At 40.0% G+C, this 16,104-nt stretch overlaps 1 protein-coding gene across 1 annotated transcript; it reads right to left on the bottom strand.

Annotated features, from left to right (window-relative positions):
* Positions 1-6: 6 nt before the first annotated feature.
* Positions 7-14,015, bottom strand: stx17 (syntaxin 17). Its single transcript, XM_073484843.1, has 7 exons — positions 13,840-14,015; positions 11,241-11,449; positions 11,067-11,132; positions 8,107-8,424; positions 6,962-7,012; positions 4,355-4,441; positions 7-1,630 (listed from the first exon to the last, which is right to left on the bottom strand). Exons 2-7 carry the CDS (start codon positions 11,361-11,363, stop codon positions 1,373-1,375), a joined length of 903 nt encoding a protein of 300 aa, XP_073340944.1. The 5' UTR covers positions 11,364-11,449; positions 13,840-14,015; the 3' UTR covers positions 7-1,372.
* Positions 14,016-16,104: the final 2,089 nt, after the last annotated feature.

The raw sequence follows: 16,104 nt of genomic DNA, 5'->3' as shown, positions 1-16,104 counted from the left end.
ATGACATTAACTGTTGAAACCTTTTATTTGGCAACAAAACAGCAGCAGTATATTCAACACATGGCAGTTTCATACACTCCAGTCCCTGAAGTGATACGTGGCACTTTGGTGCTTTTTGTGCAATTTTGCTCTTACACTTTGCAAATACAAGTCTATCTATGTACAGTATAATTTACATAAACGCAGAAGCAGGACCACATTTACATCATTAGGTAAACGTAAGACCACTGTGACGTTAGGCAAACATTTTCTCCATAGATCGTTCTTCTTGTAGTACATCTGTTCACATTAGGATGTTATTTAATACATTGAGGAACTAGGGCAGCATAATGGTTATTTTTTCATTATTGATTAATGGTTTAGTCTTATGTCAAGAAAGAAAAAATGCCCAAAGTGGCGTCTTCAAAAAGTCCAAAACCCCAAAACTCAATTTACTGTCACAAATTACAAAGAAAACCAGCAAATCATTAAATTTAAGAAGCTGGAACCAGCAAATGTTTAACATTTTTGCTTGAAAACTGACTGAAATGATTAACCAATTATCAAAACAGTTTTTGATTAAAGGTGCACTATGTAGTTTTGGGGAATACATTTTAATTTCAAGAGAAAGATCTTCAGTGAATGATTTTTTTTAATGCCTAATTAAACAAACTCTTTGTTTTCATGACTTAATAAACTCAATAAACAAATTGACCTCAAAGGACAACACAATTTCATACTGTTTACTTTGTTTATATTTTCTAAGAACACCTTGCTTATTCAGTTATGGAAAAGACAAAAGTTTCTGAGTTTGTATAATTACCTCATTGATATTGTAAATATTAAAAAGAAGAGTTTGAATTTCTTCTCCAGAACTACATAGTGCCTCTTTAATTCGCTTTCAACTGATTTGTTGAATTGTTGCAGCTCACCTCAAAGGAACACTGAGACATGTTTACTCGTTAACTGAAAAACCCTTTTGCAAAAGAAAAATCTGATAAAAAAAGATGCTCCCACGAGGAACACAACAGAGTTCTTTTCAGTGATTGCATTTGACAGAATGACTTACATTATATGGTGCCATAGACTTCTTTTAGTAATAAGACTTGCTACTAACAGCCATATCACGCTGACCCAACCACACATTAATTAAATTGTAGTGTAAAAGACTGCTTAGCTGTTTTCAGAATAAAAAATTCATTTGTGAATATAAAATTGTCCTCACAGACAGGCCATTCACACCCAAACATCAGAGTAAGGCTGTTATGACGGCATCGTTTCACAGCAGTGCTTATGTATAGAGTCTCTTTGGGGCAATGTGAGGAGGTCTGATTGGTCAGTCAACAGTGGTACCCCAGGACTCGAGGTCAGACGACTAACAAGAACTGTTGGGTCATTTATCCTTGCTCGACTCAGCTTCAGCCGGTGTTTCTGGTGGCGGCAGTGCTTTTAACTGTTTCATCTGTAGCTCCACTCGGGCTTTGCGCTGTTTCTGGACCAGGTTGCCTCCTGCAAACCCCAGGGCACCGCCTCCCAGAGCGGCAGCTACCCCTGCAGCTTTGAACCCGGCCAGCAGGCCAATTGGACCTGCTAACACACCGCCCAGCAGCGCCCCGGCAACCGGCAACACCGCCAACTTGTAGCCCACCGCCTAGAGAGACAGGGGGAAGAGAGACATTCGAGTTTAATTTAACACCCAAGTATACACACACACACCTTTGGAGGCCGTTAGGACTTTGTGGCTTCTGCGATAGAGTTTGGATGCGTCTATCCTTTCATGATCACGGACACAAACAAGCCTGCAAATGTAAATCGACACTTCCATAAGCTGCATCAAAGCCTTTTCATTATCTTCGTTTAGGGGAAATCAGAGAGATGTGTCCTGTGTGTTATTGCGGCTGTTATCATCAGAGTGGAAGGTGCTCTTTGCTGATGACAATTAATAACACACACACACACGCACGCAGGGACACACATTTGATTAACACTTCACCATTAAATTAATCTAGTTCAAAAGCTAGCATTGCGCGTCCCCACCCCTGTGGCAGTTGAGGGAGTTTTTAATTTCATCTGAGCTGAGTTAAAAGGACTCCGGGCACACAGGTTGTAGAGGATGGAGGGAATGTGGGTGTTGTGTGTGCGTGTGTGTGTGTGTGTGAGCGTGTAATGCTGTTTGACCTGATGACAGATTACAAGCTTTCAAACGCGTTAAAACATCTGACATCCCTCTCATCTGCTTTATCTCCCCACACCCCCCTCGTCTAATGTGCAGCCCTCTGCATCTAGCAGCGACCTTAGAGGGAGGTCAACCTTTGTTTGTGTCGCCATTTGGGTGGATTTAATTTAAAATAAACATTTAGAAAGAATATTTCATTACTTGAGGCATTTATTTCATAAATGTTTGGAGTAAAGTTCATTTTGTTAAATGATTGGTGCACTTATAAAAACTGATTATTTCACTTAGTTTTTTACTGGTATCTAGCCAGGCAGGTTTGTTTTGGTTTTACTCTGAAATCACTGCTGTTATCCTAAGACAATACAAGTGAATCACAATCAAAATGAGTAAAAATGTAATTATAGCCGTTTGTTTTTTTCCAAAGTAGGTTTTTTGGCTCATGCATAAGCAAATACTGGGAGAAATTCAGAAATCGGTGTGTTGCTCACGGACACGGAGAAACCAATGATTGAACCCCCAAACCTACAATTAATAACCAACCTACTCTGTCAAATAATTTGGTTTTTGATAATATTTTTTTTTTTTTCAATTGTATTATTGTAAAGTCTCTTTCTAGACACCATGTGTCACTCTGGATAAACAGTTTTTCCCACATAGGATCTACTTTCTGACAAAAAGATAGTCCAAATGAAAACTGTTTACAGGTGTAGCAGAGTAATGGAAATTCGGCATCACAAATTAAAATGTATGACTATTTAAGGATTTTTACAGCATAATATTTCTAAATTCAAAGGTCCAATACGTAAGAATTTTGCTTTAAAAAATGTAAAAAATAACTGAAATTATCAACAGAATGTGGTTAATTCACAGGTTTGACGTTGTGTCAAACAACATTTATACAAAGATGCTATGTATTGTGTTGCAGAGATATCATCTGAAGTTAGCATGCTAACCTGCTACCCCTGGCCCCTCCTGCCTCGTAATACCGCTCGGAGCTCCCAGTCTGGACCACGAGCAGCACCGCTAACTGAGCTAACTAACTTATGGCAGCTACGGTTAGCAGCAGTTAGAGGTTACTCTGGTCATATGCTGCCCACTATTTCTTAAAATAACTTTCCAAGGGGTGCCAATTCTTACATATTGGACCTTGAAGACAATTTAAGACTTTTTAAGGACCTGCAGTAACCATTGGGCCAAATTTTATCATTCAACGTCTTGAGCACCACAAACAAAATGTAACTCAGCTCATTTGTAATTAGGTGCACCAATAAGCATCTGCATGGCTAGATAACAATACAAGTGAGAATTCTTTTTTTTTTTTTTTTTTTTTAATTCAGATGATTAGACCGCTGTGGCAGGAGACTGTAGAAACAGCAGTGAAAATGCTGTTTTTCATTTCAGGTAATTCACTTTCCAGTACTTTGCATTTACTTGTTTTCCTCAGCACACAAGAATCACAACTCTATGTCATCACCATGTCTGAGAGTCTGTAATTACATTACTTCACACCTCCTTTATGTTCCTTAAGTGTGAACAAAACAAAGATCAAAATAGACTACCTCATCTGACAGACGGGCATTTCTTTCTTTTAGTCTCTCTTAACATTGAGTAAAGTTAGAAAACAACACGATATTTTTTTGATAGACAATCCTTGGCAGAAAACTGCTTCCACTGGTGTGTTTGTGTGTGTGTGTATGTGTGTGTGTGTGTGTTTGCTGTGGACCAACAAAAAAGAGGTGATTCATTCTGGGTATTACAGACGCAAAGTTCAACATTTCAAGTGTGTAATATGTGTGAAGGGCACTGAGTTGTCCTTCTGAGTTACACTCAGTGGAAGAGTTTATTGAATTGATAATGGAAGCCCGAATGCTGCTCTTGAAAAACTATTAAACAGTCATTCAAACCTCTCCTTATAGCTACGCACACACACATACACACACACACACGCTCTCTTGTCTCATCCTACCTCTCTATCACTTTTCCTCCCCTCCACTCCTCTCTATCCCTCTCCTCTCTCTATTTCCTTAATTGCAGCTTTCCTCCGTATTCGAGTGGATCAATAGGGACAAACGCTGTGGAATGGCTGGGAGGCAAAGTGCCATCGATCTCCCCCATCTCCCAAACACTACACACACACACACACACGCACACGCACGCACACGCACACATTTAATCATCAGTACACACACACATACACACCTTCCCCAGGCTCTTGGTCCCCTCCTCCACGTTGGCAGCGGCTGTGTTGACGTTGTCCTCTATGCTGTCAATCTTCTCCTGCTGGGACTGATGCACAGGGGTTAGACACACACAAACACATATTAACACACACACACACACACTCAAGCAGGCACATCCACATACATATACACACACGTGTGACAGAGCAACCACCTGTCGTGTATTACGCTTTTTTTAACCAGTCCAAATTCAGCTTCACAGCACAGGTTAACACAGGAAGGGTGTGTGCGTGAGTGTGAGTGCAGGCTGTAGGTATATCCAAGGGGATTTAACTGGGGATGGGGGTCTTATGGTGTGTGTGCTTGTGCTTGTGCGTGCGTGTGTGTGTGTGTGTGTGTGGCATTGTGTAGATCTCATGAAATATTCAGAGTGGCAGCTGTCTCTCTCCATGTGAGGGCTGGATGGACACAGTGACCAAACAACAACCAGAGCACTTCTCTTCTCCTCTTCTTCCTCGTCTTTCCTCAGTGTCGCTTCTCTCTCTTTCACCTCCTCACTCTGAGCTAAAAGTCAAATTATTTAACAGATTCAGATCTGTCTGTTTCAACAAATTCTCTTCCACAAACTCCACAAACCAAACTCACACGCCAATGTTAACATATTCTGACTTAAGATGGCAGTTTTGCATTTTTTGTCCCTCATAAGCAGAACCATGTAATAAAGCTGCACTATTGGGATGCAAAGATAATGGGGCTGCATCTAATGATTAATCTTATTTTCATTTTTTCTGCTGATTATTTTCTTAATAAATCATAAAATGTTAAAAATGAATAAAAAATAAATCATAAAAAATAGTGAAAAGTGCCCAAATCATAATTCCCCACAACCCGAGGTGACATTATTCGATCAAACAGTCTTCAGTGAAATAAAACTGAGAAAATCAGCAAATCCTATTAGAGAGGCTGGAACAATCAAATATTTGGCAAGTCTGCTTAGAAAAATGACTGAAATGGGGCAAGAGGGTGATAAATGTGACAAACATTCACTGTCATCACTCCACTATTGCTATCTTAAAAAAGGCAGAAAATGCCCAATAATAATAATAATATTAAGAAGAAGAAGACAAAGAAGAAAAGAAGAAGAGGAAGAAGGAAAGAAGAAGAAGAAGACAAAGAAGAAAAGAAGAAAAGAAGGAGAAGAAGAAGAAGAAAGAAAAATGAGGAAAACATTCAATTATCAAAATAGTTGCTGATTAAATTTCGGTTGATCAACTAATTAACTAATCATTGATCTAAGCCTGTGTATTATCCTCTAATGTGGTCACATGTTTTGAGTGTGACGATGGTTCTTGGTAGAACATGGCCCATTCAGTGGTTGTTGGCTCAAAAAAGGGACTTTTTGACTCCTACAACTCCATGACAACTGGGCAAACTCTGTCTGCTGAGGAGAACACTGTGATCTGATTAAAAGCTCTGCTAAATGGACCTCACGGTGAGAAGGATTTTAAACATTCAAATTTAATTCAACATTACCTCACGGCCTTCTAAAAATACAAGAAGTTTAGAACCTGTCAAATGTCATTATTGATAAAGATGAAGCTAATGCTGAAGTAAGCTTTTGATTAAATGATGAATTATTTGCGATTAATATTTATTTTTTTGCAATATCATAATTTCAATATCAAAAAATCAATTTTTTTCTCATATGCGTGACTAATAAAAAAGGAATTCTGATAACACATATGTTTTGAAGCTATTCTGCTTTTATTAAGGCTACTAATACTAGACATACTGGATCAACTTGTCAATAATTAAAATACTGTATTTGTCAGTTTTAACCTGAGTAGAAAAAACACGAGATAGATTTATGACTGTGTAAACGCCGAGAGGAGACATAAAAAAAACAAACAAACCTACAGATAAGAAGACAGACAAACACAAACAGTTACTAACATGACGCATGTACAGAAACAACCACACTCACTCACTCACTCACTCACTATTTCCACTGTGGCTGAGCGCTGGAATATTACTCCCCTAACGGCGTCTTTCTCCCTTGAGACACCACAACAACATGTCTATGCTCTTTCTGCCCCCCCACCCCCATCCCCACCCCGCCTCTATCTGTTTTTTTACCCTAACTACATCTTCACTCTCTCTTTCCTTTTCACTGTTAATCTCTCCTTCCTTCCTCCACCCGGCCTCCCTGCTTCTACCTCTCCATCCCTGAGGACAGACTGATAATCTGCGCCGTCTGTTCTCCGCCTGCTCCGACGTATCCCTCGTTCCTCCACCTCTCCCCCTGTGGACAACCTGCCGTCCTCCCCCAAATCCTCCCTCTCGCCCTCCTCATCTACTCCTCAATCTCTTGGTGAAGAGGCCTCTGGGGCCCCAGTGGTTTTCCTGAGCGGGTCTGTGTAACCTCCCTCTCGGAGGAGCCTTACCAGGCAACACAAGCACACATGGTCAAATACAAACCACCTCCTGGAAACGCTATAAGCGACCCGCCTCTGTCACATTGTTTTCCGTTCACAGGGGTAGCTCTGCACACATGTAGATGGAGACATGCGATTGTGTGAATGTAGCAGCCAGGAAACACGCAGCAGAGTTGCGTGTTTGTACTCACATGGACGATCAGAGAGAACTCCGTCACCAAACCACACAGCTCCTTCAGATCCTGACAGAGAGAAAAATTACTATTTATTTCATTGTGATGCTTTATCACACAAATCTACGGCTACAGTGCATCCAAACTGTCGGCGTCTGGAATTGACTAAAGAGGGAATTGTATGTTTGACAGTAAAATGGCATGAAAAAAGTGCGTCTGTAGGAACAGGTAAGAGGAGTCAATTGCATTAGATAATCTTGCAATAGTGATGAATAATGCATGTAACCATAGCAACGTTTAGTACAGACAGGATGGAAACTACTTCCTCTGTACTCTTGCTTTGATTTGTCAGTATAGGCCTTTTCCACTGAAGACATTTTATTAGAGTAGAAGAATCACAAACAATAAACAATAATATTGATAATGGATGAAATCCATTTAGCTGCTTCAGGTTCAGGGTCCTGTTATTGGTTTTGTTATTTATAATGGTAGAAAATCAGCACTCAAATAATACATTCACCTCCTTTGTTTATGATCACATTGACACAGGAAAGAAAGACAAATATAATGTAAACGTGGAGGAAGATGTCACAAAACAAGAGCTTAGATTTGAGCAGTGCCTCTCCAAGTTAAATCTGAGCTCTGGCCCTATTTAAATTTTTTATTTGAAGGAAGGAATTAAAGCTTACAGTAACTAAAACCTTGACTTCCTAGGACTGAACAATATATTACAGCGTTATTGTGAGACTATATATTGTCTCATATTTGGATATCGTTATATTGTGATGTAATTTTCTGAACTTAACAGACTGTTTTACTTGTCCAAATACTTGACTTTACCCACTTAGTCATTAAGAAACCACAATACTGGTGACTGTTTTTTAAAAATCTCATTGTGTGAGTATTTTTATGAAAGTAACAATACTCATCCCTACAATATTTATTGAGGTATTTGGTAAAAAATATTGTGATATTTGATTTTGTCACCCAGTCCTAGCAGGTATGAAGTGCTTTTCAGGAGATTTCGTAGCCCAGCCCCTCCTTGAACTCATATACTGTGTCAAAATTTAAGGGACTATAAAAACAGAAACGCATGAGCAAAAAAGGGTTCCTTTAAAAAATAACTTTCAAAAAAATTAGGCTACTGTTCTAGAAATGCACACCTCCTCCAGGTTGTCCCAGGACTCAGCTGCACTCTGATCAACAGGGATTTCTGGAAGGCGGAGCTGGATTTGCCTGCCAGACACCGGCTCCTCGTCCATGTCGTCATCAGCACGGCAGCTGTCGGACACACAGCTGGACGGCTGAGCGGCAGGTGGCGGTGGCTGAGACACGGGGTTAGAGTGCAAAAGCAGGAAGTCTCGTGCGGCAGTCGACGCCCTGTCTCTGACCGGCTTGACAAGCGCTTCCAGAGCGGCGGCGTCTTCGGCTCGGACCCGAGAACACAGCTTCTCCATCTCTCTGATGTTCGCTCTCAACTGCTGCAGGGTGACAGAGGAGAAGCATTTTTCTCAGTGAGCTTGTATGTGAGGTTATATTTATCAACTTATAACATATCAACACAGGGGACAAAACTGACAATCGTAGCCAATTCTCTTGCTTTTTCTTGTTGCCCCAGTAGGAAGTGCTCATACTGACAGGTTCAGCATCCCACTAAACTGTTCTAGCGATGAGAAATGTGTGTGCACGTTGGGGTGTGGGCTTAATAAGGTTCAGATTTGAGGCTGGGGAACACAAGCCCCCTCCCCTCTTCATCCCACCGTGCCCTGAGGGTGACAGGAGGATTACATCGCAGCCATCAGCCCTCCAGGCCACAGCACGACCCGGGCTCAGGAGGTCGACGCACTGCAGATAACACATTCTGCTAATTACACACCATGAATAAACATACATGGATACACTCGTCCTCGTGTGCATAAAAATGAAAAACACACTGATTAATACTGAGACAGTTGGGTCAGGCACCTGTCAGCCTACAAATTAACCACAACTATTTAGAGCTCTCACTCTCTCTCTCTCTCTCTCTCTCACACACACACACACACACGCTCAGACCGAACAACCAAACACACACTCAATAGAAGATATTCATGATAAAACTGTATTGACTCCGCTCCCCTGTCGTTGGCTGTAGCTGCTGTGGTAAAGACGGGGGTACTGAGTCTGTCTACGCTTTTCTCTTGGGGTTAGCAAGGTGCTAGGCTAGTGGGAGTAAATGTCAATCATCAAGAAGGGTGAGAGATGGCTGTCTGTCTTTCTGTGAGGACAGACAGATACAAAAAAATGAAGTTGCAGAAACGACAGGCAGACTTAAGAGACATACCGACTATCTGTCTTTCTTTGCTATGGAACATAAGCACACACACACATCTGATGCAGAGTAGACTAACCCCTACTCTGGATTAACACCGTGAAGACACAGGAAAGCACTCTGCATGTGTCCCTTGGGTTTGCAGGGTAATGGTGAGAGGATAGGTGTGCGCCTGTTTGGAGTTATTTCACCTTCAGAGACATGGTGGCTTCCAGGCAACAACATCCCCTGAGGTATTTCACACCCACCATGTGAACAAGTACACACACACACACAAGAGACGGTCCGTTTGAGGTTTGGTAGCAGCTCTTTTCATGCCCTGATTTTTAAGAGAGAATTTCTATACAGAGGGTTAATTTTGTTTGAGTTTTTATGTATCTTTTTTGAAGCAATTTTGGTTATATAATCCTATTTTCTTGAACTGCAGGGCTTCCAGCTGGGCAATGTGCTGTTTTTATTCTCACCCCACCATAATTCAAAATACAAACCTGTTTTGTTCTCTCATTTCCAAATACAAATGTAAACATATACCTTTAAAGTCCACCTAAAACTAATGTGAGCTCTTGCAAACTGCTCTTCCATGAATAAAGATCTCTGACTCTCGTTTGTTTATAGGCCTGTAAAAAATTTCAATAGCGAACCTTTAAATACCTGATCCAGTCTGTAGCCTTATTAGCATGGGACTAGCATTACCAGGGGACCTCAGTCGAATTAGAAATTACAACCCCACATTTGTGTTTCCTGTGGCACATTCGCACAGGATAAGCACAGTCTGTATTTTACTCCTGGATATGATGTGGAAGCTCCTTGTAACATCAACTTTCCAAATCGAATCGAATATAGATTAGAGTTCATTTGTCTACTTTCTGCATGTGTTACAAGAATAAATAAAACTTTGCAGCTCAATTAGATCAAGTAACAGACACTTTGTGGCTGGATTTGAATAAGACAACCTTTTGTTGCTCCTAACCTTCTCTTGCGTCACCATTTTAAAGGTCAATCTAGCTGATCCTGTACCACAGCTATGCTGTACCTGCGATCAAATTTCGTACATTTTCAGTTGTCTGACAAAATTCAGATGGAAAAAAATACATTTATATATATATATATACACACATATGTGCGTATATATAAAAAAATCAAATCAAATCATAGAAATGCCAATTCACATGGGAGTACTATTATCACGTGACCTCTGTGTTTGGTAAAATATGGTAATATGCGGTTGAGTTTTTAGGGAGGTGTACCTAAAGGTAGTAGTAAACGGGCCCAGGAGCTACATACAACAGTGCGTTAACCTTTAACATGTATTGAAGTGATATTTGACCAGGAGTATCTATACTTTGACTCAAGTAATGGAGTTTTAGATGTTTGTCCACCAATTGTTGAGGCTGGGTTCAGTTGCTTGGGTCATACATCAGTTCAAGAAGTGGACAGTTCTCCTCATATACTTACCTCGATAAACACATCACATCCACTGGCCTTTACTTTATGATTTCCAAACTACAAAAACTTGCCACAAATCAGGAAACGTCTTGTTTCTGAGCTCCTAAGTGTCCAGACAATTTGAGACAAAAATATACTATGCAGTTGCAGGGTCATGCTTGTTCAGGAATTTCGAGAGGCAATGAGTCACGTCATCATCTTAACAATCCTCACATTCACATATCCGCCAGGCTCACACTCAAGAAATATTGCAAATTCCGATGTGATGACAACAACATGATACTGGGGCTCATCTCATGCCAATTAAAGGTACCACCCTCTGTTACACACACCTATGCTTATTTGAAGTTCAGTACAGACTTATACCTGAACCGTCCTGCTGGCGTTGACTTGCTCCTGATGAAGGCGTTCCCATTGCTGGCTATGCTGGTACTGCGAAAATGAAGGAGAAACTATCTGTTATCCATCTGTGGACAGGAAGTAAGAGTGTGTGGATGCGAGCGTGCGATCATGTGCCGAGCCAGATTTTTAAGTCGTCACCTTCAGTATGTTATTGTGGTGTTTCTGCAGCCTCTCCAGGTCCGTGGGTAGAGCCACTTTAATGAACTTGTGGATCGGTGCCTCCAGGCGCCTCAGTGTCAGCTTGTTGCCTTCCTCTGCCATGTGTCCTGCTGACTGCCCACAGCCAACACCTCTGTGGAACTTGGACACTGCACCTGCTCAGCTTTATCTCACTGCCCCCACAGACACTGTAAATACCAGCAGAGTATGATTCTAATAAATACATAAATCAAATGAATAAACTCTGTGACACATGCGAGTCAGCCCACACATCCAAAATTGGCATCTTCATACGACTAATAAGTGTTTGTTTTTTTCTTGCCACCATCCTTTGAGTAGAAAGAGTAACTGAAGAATTACTTCCTGACAGTATAACTAGGGATGCATGATATGGATTCTTTTCAGCCAAAACCTTTAACCTGCTTCTCACGACTGACACCGATAAGAGACTAACGGATAATTACACATAATTGTATCTTAAAAAGAAGCTCCTTACCTGTAGTTTAATCAAACCTGATTGTAAGAAAGGCTAAGATAAAGAGAGCAATCACAGAAGACAAAATATTAAAACTTGTAGACTTTGTCCCTCCTCTCTGAATTCTTGCAGAACATGTAGTGCGTGCTGCACCTCTTCTTCTTCTTCCATTTGATTTTTTGTGAATTGCAAACCAACTGTAAAGCTGCAAACTGCCACCTTCTATATCAGAGTGTGTAGATGTAGCGCTTGTTAAGTCACTGAAACTATTTTGTATTATTGTCTCTATCTATCCACTAAAATTTCACAGATACCGATAAATAACTGATTATATAAATTTCCCAACATGGGGCTGATAATTTATTAGCCTGATATCTCTCATGCATCACTATGTCTAACGTTTATGCTGAAAGTCGATCAATCAATTAGTCGACAAAAATTTAAGCAATAATTAAGAGATAATTGTTTGAATAGTTTTTCATTAATTAAGAAAAAAGGCTCAACAATCTGTGTCAAGCAGTGTTGTAGAAAGTACCCAAAAGTCTTACTTGAGTAAGATATTGTGTTAAAACGTTACGTTGATAAAAGTGAAAGCTATTACAATTAGTATTTGAGTAAAAGTCTTAAAGTGTCTGATATTAAATGTACTTATAACTACTACTTAATGTAATCTTACAAGTATGCATATACTATATACAAAGAGTCGACTCATTATTGGCCTGGCAGATCATCAGATGTGATATCCAGAATTTTTTTGATTATTGGAATCAGTGTTTTGTTTTTTTTCCCCTGGTAAAAATAAATGAATAGTACCGCTGTGGCTCTAACACAGCATATTCTGCAGAGTAACAAGTAAGTGCAGTTATCAAATAAATGAAGTGAAATAAAAAAGTACAATAATTGCCTCTAAAATTTAGTGGAGCAAAAGTATAACATGGCAGAAAAACTATTACTATCTTAAAATTAGGGCTCGCCTGATTCGGCTTTTCAGGGCCGATACCGATTATTAGAAATCAAGGAGTCTGAAAACCGATATTTGGGACTGATATTCATTTGTAGTAATAATTTCAAACAACCAGTGACGAAATAAAATACAATTTACTAAGTACTGTTCCTAAGTACAATTTCCAGGTACTCTTTCCAATCTCTGCTACTTTATACTTCCTCTCCACTACATTTATTTGATACATTTAGTTACTAGTTACTATGCAGATTCAGATTATTCAGTGTTTATATTAATTGTGACATAATACCAATCAGATAGTGTTATGGGAGGGACAGTGTGTGAGAGGATGCTGCAACAGAGCAAAAGAAGCACATTTTTAAATGATTTCTTATCAACAATCTGACAGAAAAATCACTGATTTTCATTATCAGCCCTGATAATCGGCCAGGGCTGATAATCGGTCTATCCCTACTCAAAATCGCATTTCAGCACAGTACTTGAGTAAATGTACTTAGTTACATTCCACCATTGGTCTTAAGCTTCTCAAATATATATACCTTTGGTTATTGGCTGTTAGGGTCTGTTGCTGGACAACAAAAACTACTTAAATACAGCCATGGCCTCTGGGAAATTGTTATTTCCGCTTTTCTAGACTAACAATTAACAAAATAATTGACAAATTAATCGATAATGTAAATAAGTATATAATCCTTTTTGTTGCAGCTCTATATAACACGGTCCCATGTCAAATAGACCTTGGTAGTCCACACCTAACTAGCTACTGTATAACGTTAGTACGGGTTATTTAACGATTATTAGAAGCTCATACAAATATCTACTAAGCTTTCCAGACAAACCAGTCTTAAGCTTATTATAAACCTTCAGCTACATTATAGTTTCAGGCTCAATTTTTACTGTAGGGTCACATCTCCGTCACTGTCCTCTGACGCCTGAGCTGAAACTGACCAGCAATGTTAAAGTTAGCTTAAAGAACGGGCTAGCATGATATTAGCCGTTAGCTAAGCACTGAAGCTAACAGCCTCTTTAGACGATATTTGCTAACTTACTGATTTATCCGGAATATCTTGAAGCACCTGTCTTACTGTCGACCACAGGTCAGGTAAACGAAACTTAACATGACATATGGCGACACTTACCACTGAAAACACCATGCGAGGATATGATTTACAATCGCTACAGACTACTGTCAGCCTCCATGTTGTCGAGAAAATTAACGATTAGCTACATTTGCTAATTTTCGCCAACGCTTTCGATTTGTTTCTGACACTTTTGGTTGTTTGTAAACAACTCTCTTCCCAGTGCGTCCGTGAATACTTTCCGACCTCAACCAGCACCCACAGCACAATGTGTTCCTCCTCAATGTGCCCTGTGATAGCATCCCTAACAGAAGGTAATATTTATTGAATAATCTTCGATATATAGTGTTTATTTATTTTTACTGAGTCTATTTGATTGTGTTGTTTTGGACCAGAGAGGTGCAACACACAAAAGAAAAAGTAAACACTCCAAAATTGACCAAATTGACACTTACTACAAAGCTAGACACACTAGTGGCCACCAGTTTCTACTATAGCTATCAACATTTAATTAATATATTATAGTATAGTTATAGATATCTTAATACTGTGGGTTAATGCTATATTTTGAGGGGTTTAATGACGTTGCACACATACAGTATGCCACATTTCACCTTTCAATGCTTATTTTATTTACACAAAATATAATAAATATGGACAAAAGACTGGGATAAATGTAACTGGATATGACTGAACAGTTAACTGACAACATTTAAAGTCATTTTGTGTGGCTAGTCAACATTTTCTAAATTGGGTGGGTTTTGCTGGGGGTCTTTATAACCTAAAAATGTTCCAAAATTTTGGCTAAAGACCAGCTACAGGTTGATAATATTTGGTAAAAGGTAGTTTTGACAGTGACTGTGGTCCCACTAAGTGTGGTAACATTGATTAAAATCAGTGACCTTTTCAAAATGTCACAATTACTCATAACAGCTACACTGTCATCATTGAAAGTTGTCTGATTGAGGTTGTAGCAAAAAGAGGAGTGATTTTATTTAATTGGACATTAACTGTTTGCGAAAGTTTTTGTTTTGTCCTTTCCATTTGTCTTTTCACAGTTGGCTGTGTGTATAAACAGCATCAATCCTGTGGAAAGAAATGTAAGTGTGATATTTTTGTCTCTAATGTGTTTGGGAGACAGAGTTGGGGTTCCCCCTCCTCTACTCTGAGCTCAGCCTGTGTGAGTGGGTCTATTGCATGTTTCCACTTCTCTTTTCAGCACCTTTTACCTTTGACATTTAGGCCAACCCCCCACACACTCTTCCCTCAACGGATGCTCCATGCGAGGGGCCACAGTGAAACACACAGTACCCAGCTACAGGGGATTTCCCCTGGTGCTGTACACATGTGTGTGTGCGTGCGTGTTTTTGTGTGTCTGTCCACTTCCAGGGGACTCCCAGAGTTGCAGACTGAGGGGGTAGAACAAAGCTGACAGTGAATGTCTAAATAGCAAGTCATCAGAAATGTTTGGGTTCATGTGTTTGCCTCTGTGTTTGTCTTCGAGTGTGTGTGTGTTTGTGTGTGTGTTATAGGCTCAGGAGGACTCAGGTGCAATTCGTTTCAGTCTAATCCAGGAAGTTTGTCAGCAGGTGAGGAGGCCAGCAGGGAGCTCTGTTCACTTCTTACCTCCTGCATCTTTAGAGCAGGTGTGGTCAGCACATCCTGATGGCTCAGTGGATATAGAGCTTTTTTTCACGGCGTCCATCTTGACTTGTCATAGTCGCAAAAGCACAGCTTTTTACTAATAACATTGTCCATTAATCCGTTCTATCCCAGTGAGCCATGACAGCGTAATGGTGAGCCAGTATGCACAAGACCGGGACCGTGAAACTGAAGCAGCTAAATTGAATTCAGCCATCATTAATTTTATTGCATACACCTGTGCTTCTCCTTCTTTGACATGTCAAAATATCCTCTAACCTACTGTATGTTTTTGTCTCTTTTCACATCTTAAAGGGGCTAGTTTACATCTCTGAATGGATTAGGATAAGTTATGAACCCACAGCTTTAAAAAATAGCTGCTTTGAATGAGTGTGTGCATGTGCATATGTATGCGTGTGTGTGTGTGTGTGTAAATATGTTCTAATGGGACCTCTAATTAAAACTCTGGGGTTATCTGCTATCTGTCAGCGCTGATCGATTGGCCGGGAGACTGACAGCTTGCTGTGTGTATGTGTGTGTGTGCATGTGCATGTGTAAGATTGAGTGTGTGTGTGTGTGTGTGTGTGTTTCAAGCTCCAAGCGGAGCTCTCTCTGCTTCGTGGTCGTGTTATTTTTAGTTGTCACTCAGACATGTCACTGTCGTAGAAGTGGGATTAACACATA

Source organism: Pagrus major, chromosome 17 (genome assembly GCF_040436345.1).
Source record: "Pagrus major chromosome 17, Pma_NU_1.0".
In the NCBI taxonomy this organism is placed as follows: Eukaryota; Metazoa; Chordata; class Actinopteri; order Spariformes; family Sparidae; genus Pagrus; species Pagrus major.
The sequence above is the reverse complement of the archived record's forward strand: the minus strand, read 5'-3'. Positions and strand labels throughout refer to the sequence as shown.

Coding starts and splice junctions, on each gene's coding strand:
- stx17 (XM_073484843.1), bottom strand. CDS start 11,363: ATGGCAGAGGAAGGCAACAAGCTGACACTGAGGCGCCTGGAGGCACCG. Junction 11,133..11,240: donor ACCACAATAACATACTGAAG/GTGACGACTTAA, acceptor TCATTTTCGCAG/TACCAGCATAGCCAGCAATG. Junction 4,442..6,961: donor AGTTCTCTCTGATCGTCCAT/GTGAGTACAAAC, acceptor CCTGTGCATCAG/TCCCAGCAGGAGAAGATTGA.